Source organism: Priapulus caudatus, unplaced genomic scaffold (genome assembly GCF_000485595.1).
Source record: "Priapulus caudatus unplaced genomic scaffold, Priapulus_caudatus-5.0.1 Scaffold308, whole genome shotgun sequence".
Lineage (NCBI taxonomy): Eukaryota > Metazoa > Priapulida > Priapulimorpha > Priapulimorphida > Priapulidae > Priapulus > Priapulus caudatus.
In genome coordinates, this window is record NW_014577369.1 from 84,972 (window position 1) to 96,406 (window position 11,435).

At 46.4% G+C, this 11,435-nt stretch overlaps 3 protein-coding genes across 3 annotated transcripts in view; all 3 read left to right on the forward strand.

The window, feature by feature from the left end:
• Positions 1-3,682, forward strand: part of LOC106808821 (signal transducer and activator of transcription 5A-like) — a 9,525-nt gene extending 5,843 nt beyond the window's left edge. The window contains exons 9-13 of the mRNA XM_014811689.1: positions 571-705; positions 1,245-1,406; positions 1,602-1,803; positions 2,722-2,958; positions 3,558-3,682. Coding sequence (XP_014667175.1) covers positions 571-705; positions 1,245-1,406; positions 1,602-1,803; positions 2,722-2,958; positions 3,558-3,662 — 841 coding nt within the window. The 3' untranslated portion in view covers positions 3,663-3,682. The remainder of the gene's footprint in view (positions 1-570; positions 706-1,244; positions 1,407-1,601; positions 1,804-2,721; positions 2,959-3,557) is intronic.
• Positions 3,683-4,029: 347 nt separating this feature from the next.
• LOC106808822 (signal transducer and transcription activator-like) overlaps positions 4,030-11,435 on the forward strand; it is a 10,608-nt gene continuing 3,202 nt past the window's right edge. Inside the window, exon 1 of the mRNA XM_014811690.1 lies at positions 4,030-4,113. The gene's annotated coding sequence lies outside the window, so the exon portion shown is untranslated. The remainder of the gene's footprint in view (positions 4,114-11,435) is intronic.
• LOC106808841 lies at positions 8,625-11,429 on the forward strand. Its single transcript, XM_014811725.1, has 2 exons — positions 8,625-8,759; positions 9,751-11,429. The coding sequence occupies exons 1-2, from the start codon at positions 8,632-8,634 to the stop codon at positions 9,932-9,934; spliced, it is 312 nt and encodes a 103-aa protein (XP_014667211.1). The 5' UTR covers positions 8,625-8,631; the 3' UTR covers positions 9,935-11,429.

The following is an 11,435-nucleotide window of genomic DNA, read 5'->3' on the forward strand; positions in this document are numbered from 1 at the left end:
TGAGCACGGTTGCTATAAAGCCACTCCTGTAGCGTGAGGTAATGCTTTCGCTTTTGGCTATAAGGTCATGTACTTATTAACTACACAAGGCGCCAGTTACTCTAGCATTCGTCAACATTGCATAATCAATGGGCTTAGTATGCCTTTAAGATGCCTAATCGAATTACGATTAACTTTCAAATAGAGATGTCATCATCTCCACGCCTTAATGCCGATGGCTATTAAGATACGTAATCATAATCTTGATTGTAATTTGAAAGTTAATCATAGGTAGGAGTGACATCGGTTAGTTTTGGTCGAGGTTGGTCGAGTTTATTTTAGTTGGCAAACGTTGCCAAGTTGCGTGTCCGCACGCTGTGTCTGAGCCGGTGTCGTTTAAAAACACGCATTTACGTCAGTCTTTCCAATTGCACGCGAAAATATCCTTGAGTTTGTCAAATTTCGGTCAGAGTGGCAAAATGCTCTTTAGTGTACCAGAGGTGAGTCTGGTTAGCATGACTGGAGAGGGTAAATTGGAGGGAAGGGCATGCCGCCCCATCCCCCTGCTAACGTTCACTTGTCTATTCACAGCACGTTTGTCGTCACCGAGCAGCCGCCTCAGGTGTTGAAGAAGCAGACGAAGTTTGCCGCATCAGTGCGTCTGTTGATCGGCGGCAAACTCAACTTCCACATGCAGTCCCCCAAGGTCACGGTGACCATCGTCAAGTAAGTACCCGCTGTTTGCGTTTGCCTCCTCCGCGTCGCACGCCATGGCTCGGTGCATGTTGTTCACTGCGCAGGCATGCACTTCACTGCGCATGCATGCACTTCACTGCGCAGGCATGCACTTCACTGTGCAGGCATGCACTTCACTGCGCAGGCATGCACTTCACTGTGCATGCATGCGCTTCACTGTGCAGGCATGCACTTCACTGTGCAGTAAACTCACAAGTGTACTCGTGCGGCTTGTAGTGTCAAGCAGGTAGCAATGTTGCATATCGATCTCTGTCATACACTGATACATGTAGTTGTACTCATGCGGCTGATAGTGGTAAGCAGGCAGCAAAATCGCGTACCATTCTTCATCGTGCACTCACATATACTCGTGCGGATTGTAGTGGCAAGCAGGCAGCAAAATTGCACGTCAATCTTCGTCGAACACTCACGCGTGCACATGTGGTTTGTAGTGGCGCGTAGGCAGCAAATCATGTAGCGAACTGTAACAGTCTCCACCGTACACTCACGCATGCACATGTGGCTTGTAGTGAGAAGCAGGCGAGCCAATTGGTGCAGAATCCGCAGGAGATGAGGCTTCGGCAGCAGAAGAGCGGCGAGATTCTCAACAATATGATGGCGATGGAGTACCACGACGGCACGCACATGTTCTCCGCACACTTCCGCAACATGCAGCTCAAGAAAATCACCAGGTGAGTTGCGTGCGTGTGTGCTTGCGTGCATGATGTGTGCGTGCGTGCGTGCGTGCGTGCGTGCGTGTGCACGTGTGTGCGTATGTGTACACGTGTGTGCATGTGCACGCACGTGTGTGTGTGTGTGTGTATAAGTATCTGTGCTTGGCCTCGTCCCGCTCCTCGAAACTCTTTTCGACGCTCTATTGTTTACAGACCGGTGAAGACGTCGCGTAACGAGGCGCACGCCGTCACCGAGGAGAAGTTCGCGCTGCTCTTCCAAACCAGCTTCAGCATCGACAGCGACAAGCAGCTCGATGTGTTCAGCATGTCTCTTCCGGTCGTCGTCATCGTCCACGGCAACCAGGAGCCCGACGCTTCGGCGACCATTATGTGGGACAACGCGTTTGCGCCCGTCGTAAGTGCATCGTCGTTCAACCGGCTGTTCGGCCAGTAGAAAATTTGAGCTCGGGTGGATCGTGTCACTGGTGGTCTGCGTGCGTGTGTGATGGATGACTTGTTCATTTTCCGTGTGCTGGACATTTTCCGTGTCCTGTTCATTTTCTGTGTTCCGGACCTTTCGTTTAAAAATTCTTTCTTCCCTTGCGATTCAATAAGGGTTTGGGATGGGTTTGTGCTCTTGCCGATTGTGCTCTGGCTCTGCTGAAAAGCGCCAGATTCCACCGTGGTTTTGTTTACTTTACTAACTTACTAACTTACTTTACTACTTTACTTACTACTTTTTACTTTTACTTTTTTACTTTACTTTACTAACTTTATTGGATAATTACCAGAAAGTTAGTTGTCATATGCATGCACAATGTGGCATCGCATCTGCTGCTTCACATCAAAAACGTGAACAGTAAAACTCGCGGAGTAACGCCAGCTGGCATTAGGACGACGTGTCCTCTGAAACCTTAACATCAGTTAGCTGTGACCATACTGCGTGGCTGACCCTGAGAATGGGTCTTTTCTGTTTTGCACTGCAGGACTGTAAACTGTTAACATATGACTTAGCTGCATGGTTTGACTCTATATGTGCTACTTGACGGCTAACGCTCCATTAGGAGTGTTTCCAACTTTGATATCATTAATGATTAATGATTGATGATTAATGATTGATAACCCTAACCCTAACCCTAACCTAAATGACATTAAACCACAAACTAATATAAGACCATGACCATGACCATATATATATATATATATATATGTTATTATGACCATTAATGACATTAAAGTTGGGAACACTCCTAATGGAGTATCACCCTACTTGACTGCCGAAGGTCGACCCTCGTAAAACTAAGAAACGGAATTTTTCTGTCTCGCACTGCAGGACTGTAAGCCGTTCGTCGCGCCAGAGCAGGTGAAGTGGTGTCAGTTGACGGAGTGCATCGGACAGGATTTCTTGTCGAAGATGCTCAAGGACAAAGGTCGCGACATGACGAAGCCGCGCGGATTGTCGGCAGACGACCGGCTGTACCTGGCGGAGAAGCTGTACGGCATGGAAGTGTACAACAGTGACCTTGCTGCGGTGAACGATCTGGCCGTCACCTGGACGCGCTTCAACAAGGTGATGCTCTTGTGGTGTGCGTGCGCATGTACGTGTGTGCCTATGCCGTGCGCATGTACGTGTGCGTGTACGTGTGTGCCTATGCCGTGCGTGTGGGTGCTTATGCCGTTCGCGTGCATGCCTGTGCCGTGCGCCTGTGCGTGCGTGGCTGTGCCATGTGCATATACGTCCATGCTTGTACGTGTGTGCCTGTGCGTGCGTGGCTGTGCCATGTGCATATACGTGCATGCTTGTACGTGTGTGCCTGTGCCGTGCGCCTGTGAGTGCGTGCCTGTGCCATGTGCATATACGTGCATGCTTGTACGTGTGTGCCTGTGCCGTGCGCCTGTGCGTGCGTGCGTGGCTGTGCCATGTGCATATACGTGCGTGCCTGTGCGTGCGTGCCTGGTGTGCCATGTGCATATACGTGCATGCCTGTGCTCGTGGCGCGCGCTTGTATGTGCGTGCCTGTGCCGTTCACGTGCGTGTACGTGTGCACTGTTGTAATGGGTACTAAAAGTAGTATGTCGTAATGCCATTTAGATAGGCAATACATCATTTGCAATACCGTGTATGTAAATAGAAGCTGATAACAAAATGACTGGTTTGCGTTTCTATAGGAGGACTTGAGGGGCAAGGATTTTACCTTCTGGCAATGGTACTACAGTGCAGCAAAGCTGCTAAAGGAGGACAAGCAGTTAAAGCAGATGTGGAACTCTAGGTGAGTGTGAATTGATGAATAGGTAGTTGTTGGAAGGTGACTAATACTGTAGATTTTACGTTGACTCACTCACATACATGATGGGGGAGGGACTTACATAGTACCTATTGCTGTACATCAGATATTAGTTTCGTAGCACGGTTTTATAAAATGCAATCTGTTAGAAAAACTTGTAATGATATGGGTCACTTGTTCATGGAAATGTGTTCTGCCGAGTAGGCTTTCTCTTCCTCACAATTCCAAGAAAGTGCACATAATTATGTCTAGTTGTGGCACTGGTGATGTGATGTATCAATGTGTGCATGATTGCCATCTGGGGCCAGCCTCTCTATGGGTTTCATCGGAAAGGCAAGGCAGAACAGATACTTGCGAGCAAGCCGAAAGGAACATTCTTGGCAAGGTTTTCCGAGAGCAGGCAGGGTGGCATAACCATCGCCTGGTACAAGATGTTGAAAGTAAGTCATCGTATCGATGCCGTTTTTTTTGCATTTCAAAGTGTTGACCTTTAAGCGAATTGGATAGTTAACTGTAAATATTACTAAAGTCAAATTATTAAGGTCTCGTGAAGGTTCTATTGAGGTCCATTAAGTTGAACTAATTTTGTGTTCAGATTTTAAATGTAACGTTTATGTGTGTAGTACTTCACTCAACTGGGGTCTATTGACTAATCTCTTTGGAGCTGTTGTCATCTGGCTTGCTAGTACCGATGTTTTGAATGGCATTTCATTGTAGTTTGGATTCTGGATTATCAGTTTGAGCAGAGTTAAATATTTATTTCCTGCTTTCATGATATTAGTTGTAGCTATCAATATGAAATAATAATTAAATGTACAAAGATGCATGCATATCTATTTCTTATTGCTCTTATCAATAAATTTCCTCTCTATTTCCATCGCACAACGTTTTTAGCACTCGTCTCTCTAGAACCCGCTATATCCCACCTTTGAGCATTCCTTCTCTCTGGTACTCGCTTTCCCACCTGTTAGCATTCACGTTTTCTCCGATTCTCTTTCACTGTTGTCTCTGTTCATCTACCGTATCCCAGCATTCATATTTTCGTTTCTCCTGCTCCATTTGGTTGTATGCGCCAGGTGGCGCTGTTCTATTGCACTAATAGAAAATCTTCAGGACCTATTGTAGTACGCATGTTGCAAAGTTTCACAATTCTAACCGAAAGTGCACGATCCATGCGCTTATCCGCTACTAGTTTGCATAATGAGATTCTGTCGTCTGCAGACACATGGGCGTGTACCACCTGGCAGCATGGACGGCGGCTGACTTCAAGCCAGCGCTGCCTGGCCGATCGCATCCGTGACCTCGCGAGCTTGCTCTACCTGTGCCAGGACCCGAATGCAGAGCGATGCCTAAGACCAGGCGCTGCAGAGTTACTACACGATTCCCGAGCCACAGTGTACGTTTTCGTCTAACTCATAGAACAGATGTGTTAACACAACAGTAACAACAGCTATGATTTGGCAATTACAGTCACGTATAATACGTACTACTGCGTAATAGAGAGACGGGTGCCTCCGGTAGCAATGCACAGTATCGAGGCACTAGAAACGTAACTTAACTGATAAAGCATTGCACGTCCATTTGATGACATGTCTATTGAATGTAGCGCCTGATGTGCTTTTTCTTGTCAAAGTTAGAAAGTGCAGTCAGTCTAGCAAGCCAGGTACTGTCTTGTCGATTTCATCAGCATTTCAGCATTTAAGTATCATGGTGCAGGTCGGAAATTTAACGCGAGTCCGGAGTCAAATACTCCCTGATTTACTGTCGGACTCCCGGATTTGACATATGCAGGAGTCCGTGTGACTCCCTGGAAATTCTGCTAAACAAACTAGTTCATTCGGAGCACGGCCTTGCGGAATTACCGAATTTTTTCAGCAATGTCCAAAGAAAATTCGGCAGACGTGCCATGCAGACACGTCACATGCGTTATTGTTAATATCTTTAGTTTTGAACTTCAGACTGCGGACTCCCTCTTTTTGAGGGCAGGGAGTCCGTTAGACTCCCTTATTCACAAGTTAATTTCTACCCCTGATGGTGTTTTGACATGTTTCAGTGAAAATGGAACCGAACGCCGATGGATATGTCGTCTCTGACCTGAAGTGTCACTGCCAGACAGGTAGGTAACGATTAGGGTGGAACGACATGGGTAGCTCACAATACGATCCATATCATGATACAGCCTTCACAGTACATCAGTATCATGTACAGCCCTTACGCGATACGATCCGTATACGATACAGCTTTACGATATGATATCTATCGTGATACAGCCTTCACGCGTACGGATACGTATCACAATACAGCTTTCACAGTACGATCACAAAGGTGCAATACTTTTAAGTAGGGACTGTCATCGATGCCCACCTCATCGATAAATCGCCGATGGATTTCGCGTCCGATATCGATATCGAAATAAATCGAAAAAATAGCGATCCGATTTTTTTTTTTTTTTTTTTTTTTTTTGGCTAAAATTGTAGCCAGGAGCATCGGTAGCATTTTTGACTGAGCCGCCGCGCCGCCATTATCGAAGTAGTCCAGGCCGCATGCATACAGAGACAATCAATAACTTGTGGTGTTCTATTGTCTCTGGTGGTATCCTGTCTCCACTGATCTCTATAATAAAATCTGTCTACCGCGTAAAAGCATGTCTTGCTGCTTCGCCATCGCCGCGACGCCAGGTCAATCTGGTTGAATTCAGATAAATATATTACTTCGCCCGATGTTGTATTTTAAGACAGCATGTTACAAATGCATAGTTATATGTACAACACAATACCATTGAGTGTTACGTGTACTTTCACCGGCTCATGTTTTATACAATTATTTAAACTCGAATCGGATCGATCGGATCGAAATATTCCGAAAAAAAAAATATCAATATCGAACTCGACAAATAATTTGATACCAATGAGCAGCCTATTATTAAGAGAAACTACCTTAGTAAGCTAATGCTAATAAGGGGGGCTCTCGTGATCACTTACAAATCAGTATCATTGAGTTGCTTAGTAAACAGTTCTATGGAATTGCAATTGTTTTTACCTTTCGTTTCGTTTTTAGCCTCATCTGACATGAGTCAGATGCCAGTTGTTAGAAATCGCATGACCTGTCCGTCCGTCCGTCAGTCCGTCGTCCGCTCGGTCGTTCCGTCCGTCCGTCCGTCCGTCAACAAGTTGGGCACACATCTTACGCTCGACGTATCGTCACGAGTATTATGGTCGTTGGCGGGATTCGGTCAAAAACGTAGTTTTGGGGACTGTCGAAGCTGCGGGGTGTCAAGAGGTCAAAGGTTCAAAGGGTGTAAAAGAAGGGGGACATTCACTTCCTTAACTTAACCGTATAGGAGGAAATGCGCTAAATTGCAGGCACAAATCTAAAACTGCCTCTGACCTAGGTCGTGATAGTCGGGGTATACCTAATCATGGTAGGAAAACCATCACTGCTTGCCGAAAATTGGAGTGTCACACGTCAAAGGTCAATGGGACAGGGGCAGAATTTTTTAGACATATTTCTGAGGACATGGTCTCGATTCAGCGATGTCCCGCTATAACTCACAACCGCAAAACACTTTTTTGTTTCGCGTGACCTAGCATATTTTTATGGGCTTTTATTGAAAGGACACCCCCTGAATGTCCCTTCTGCTGACATGCCGGAAGAGTAACGTGTCGGATACCTTTTGACCCTCAAGAGGAAGGGTTAAACATGGATTTGTTGGACCTGCTTAACAAAGGAGTGTAATCTGCTTTTGCTTATTAGCGAGCCCCCTCCCCCCCACCCTCCACCACCCCTCCCCCACCCTCCCCACCCCTCCCCCACCCTCCCCCACCCCCTCCCCCACACCTCCCCCTAGACCTCCCCCCCCCCCACCTCTCGCAATCTGCGATATCGTGGGCAGTGTCCTAACAATGATGTGAGTATCGCAAACTGCCGTGTCTTGCATATCTGCGCCTAACAAATGTCGGTACTACGCCATGGACTGAAATTTTACGGTTTGAGTTAATTCGTGAGCATACAGACCTTCAGATGAGCCCAGACGCTCTTGCGGCCTTGTTTTGATGAAATAAGCTGGTGAAAGTGATATCGGATTTTATTGAGTAGAGTACTTTGATACGTGTATCGCGACATATCAATCGTATAATACATGTAATCATTCAAGGTTTGATATCGCAATAAGATCAATGTGGCGTAGTTGGATTTTTTCGCGGTCGGGGGCACTGGGGGGCCTTACCATTTTCGTGGGGTAAGGGCCGCACAATATTATAACTTTTCTTGCTATAAATACTGTGTCTAACGCGCATGTTTTTAATTCAATTTTTGTTTATCAAGCATGAATTTTCAGTGGGGGGGCACCTGGGGGGGGCACAGACATTTGTGTGCGGGGCACGTGCCCCCAGGGCCCCCCCGTAGCTACGCCCCTGCAATAGATCGATATAATATATATGTCGATGAATTGTCCCACCCCTAGTAATGATCGTGTTGCGATACCTCCATGAATGTGAACGTGTGAAGTAGGCTACTGAGGGGACCTTGCAGTTGTTAAAGGCTGGCTAATGGGTAGAAAGGTAGCCTGTTATATCATTAATAGATGGGTAATTGTGTTGCTTGTTTATTTCAAATTGTTTTGTTTGTTAAAACTACTGCGTACAGGATTCATAAGATAATCAATTGTTATAAGTCAACTTGGTGCAGGGTTGGAGGCATCACCTTTACTTTACTGCGGGGAAGTTCATTATTCTGAGTTGATCGGAGACCACCGCTGTTTTTCCTACTCTGGAGGAACATGTCTTGAACCCAGATATGCGAATAATCGCGCACAAGGGGAGCATGAGCTGCTCAAGAGACTTGCCACACGGCGGGCCGCACGGAGTCGATATCGATTCTATTATATAGATTCCATTATATTATAGATTATTCTTATTACAGTATTATATGGATGTTTCCCCCATCGCAGGTTTGATCAGATGCACCTGGACGACCCTCGTTCCCCGGCGAGCGTACAGAGCAGTAGCTACGAGCCACCGTCGCCCGCCATCTCCTACGCCGGGAGCACGTCGCAGCAACCCAGCGCCAACTTTGTTGACGTTGGGAGGTGGGTGTCAGAATCAATGGCTCTTGACTCCTAGTGGTGTGTGTGGCATGTACGTAGCCTCATCATTATGCAACCTCGAGTCTGTATTAGTAGCCGTAGATGCGAGTGGTGGCCGTGTAGGTGCAGTTTCTCGATATTCGCAGCGTGTTTTGCCGAGTCGTTGCGACTGCAGTGCTCGTAATGAGTGCAAAGTTCGTTAGGGGTAGTTGTATTTTGCTGAGTTGTTGCGATTGTAGTGCTCGTAACAAGTGAAAAGTTTGTTAGAACTTCGTGGGTAAAGTGAGAAACTGCACGTACACACACCTGTAGTTGATTAGTCAGTAGTTTAATAGTCCGTTAGTTGTTTTTGCTAACCATACCACATCTGTATGTGTTGCACTAGTACACTGGTATTATTTCATTTCTGCTGTGCGTGCGTGCGGAATGTATGCGTGATAGTGAGGGTTAGTGGTGAAGTTTGTAAATGAGAGAGTTAGAGTAAAGGGGTTTAATACACAGCATCCACTCCCACACACATGCACAGCTCGTTAAATCATTTCTTTGTGAATTGGTTAATTTCTGGTGATTGGCGATCATGCATAGAGGGAATCACACAGAGATGCTTACTAATTGTTTGTAGTCAGCTTTCTGTAAGCCATCCCTACCGTTGTTGATACTAATACAAATTTTTCTGATGCCATTTCGCACATTGGCAATATTCGTACTTTTATTTTAAAGCTAGGGATACCTAGACACATTGGCCGTAGAGAGTTTCAGAGCAGCAAGCATAAGTATTGACCGCTGCCGGACAGTCGGCTGCGCCGCGGCCGATGACGGTCAGTAGCACGTTACCATAGTTACGCCATTGTCGTCGAGTGAATTAACGCTCTGCCGACCATCGCCGCACGGTGCCCTTCCCCGTGTGACAGCCCTCGGTAGCAGTGGCAGTCTGCTGCGCAGACAACGGCATAACCATGGCAACGGCGTAAACCGTTGCGACGTTCTCTTGCAGCGGCAACCCGCTGATCGACAACATGGATCTCATGGCGGACTTCATGACGGACAGTGGCGCCCCCTTCTCGCCGCAGGTCGACTACGTTGATGACCTCGTCGACATGAGCGTCTTCAACCTGGTGTGTGGTCAGGGTCAGGACATGTTCCTGGGTGGGGCGGGGGATCCCGACAGCACCAACTAGACACTCCTCTCACAGCAGGTAGCGCGCGGTGGGGAGCAAATGAAATGCGTTTCTCTCGCGGGCCGACCATAACGGTTTTGAATTTTGGGTCGCGCCTGAGGCATTGAACAAGCGAGCGTGGGTTTACGATCACCAGCGTGGTGTGATTTGTGGCGATGTTCAGGCGATTTCCGAAATCGACCGTCATCGATCGTTCGCTTGTCTCGCTCTCTCCACTCGACGCACTGCATTCTACGTCTCCTGTTGGATTTCTCAACTCGGGTTCACAGGAGTACGCCCGGGTCTCACGTCTAAAGCATCTCCGTGGTTTATGTATCAGCTGCTGATTAAGATGCCAATTGGAGTTGTGATGTTAGAAATCACTCGGACTAATCGTTATGTATTGATAACCGAGATAGCATACTCATGTAATGAAATGATACTCGTAGAAACAACTGTGTTGCTACTTTATTCGTTGAAACTACTAAACTTGCACGGCTGAGTTTGTTGCGATGAAGTTAAAATGTAAATCTTGTGTGGTAACACCGATGAGAGAACGAAAAAATGTTTATCGATGCACTAAGTATTTGTTCTAGTTGTGGTCAATCGCGGTGTCGAATTTTGTAGGAAGATAATACACTAAATCCTTTCGATCTACCTAATAGTATGAACGTATCTATGCTCTATACTATGCAAATATAGCTATATTCATGATGTTGATTATAGTAGTTTTTACAAATAGATGTGTGCTATGAAGAACTACCTTTGCTGGAGTAATTTGTCTGCTTCATTAGATTTAGCTGGTGCTGTTGGGATCCCCTGTCTCAAATATTGCCGTCTCTTAACAGTCTTAGAAATAACAGATCCCCTGCCTTCCTCAGGGTTGGCTAGATTTTGTGGATTTTACTCTAGATTAAAGAGTAGAAATCTAAGTTTTTTGGGGACTGGCTAGGCTTTCACACTTATTTCTAAGACGGATCTGACGTGAAAGCGGATGTTGGTAGCATTTCTTTCTGCATCCTCTCTAAATGTCATCTCGCGTTCCTGCACGCGGCCCAAACTCTGATCCGCTTCTCTTTTGGTCATGCAGCGGAACATGCACATATTGTGCACCTCCCATTACTACCCATCTCTGTTTCACCTGACCGGGGGTTGCGTCATGAATGCAAAACCGAGGGGATATAATCTGCTTGAAACAAATGAAATCTTGCGAATGAAATATTTCCGAAGAGGTTGTTGTCTGTCGCGCGGTATCGGCTGTTAGTCACTACCCTTGTAATTAAGTAGCTCACACGACCGGTGTTGTTCAGTTGCCACCGCAATGACTGGCCCAGCTGTGATAGTAAAATGATATTTAAGTACTGATCTCTATTTTGTTTATCGCCGTTCAGAATGGCGACGTGTTGAATTTTTTTAGGCCAGCGATTCTCTGAATGTGTCTCAGAATCCCAGCACGCGGGTGCTGCATATGTGACGTCGTCCGTTTTTGGGGGGTAAAAATGTGTATAAGTGCACAAATTGC

Excerpts from the sequence above, each read along its gene's own strand:
- LOC106808841 (XM_014811725.1), top strand. The coding sequence starts at position 8,632 with ATGCACCTGGACGACCCTCGTTCCCCGGCGAGCGTACAGAGCAGTAGC. Across the intron at positions 8,760-9,750 it reads AACTTTGTTGACGTTGGGAG|CGGCAACCCGCTGATCGACA; the intron begins GTGGGTGTCAGA and ends GTTCTCTTGCAG.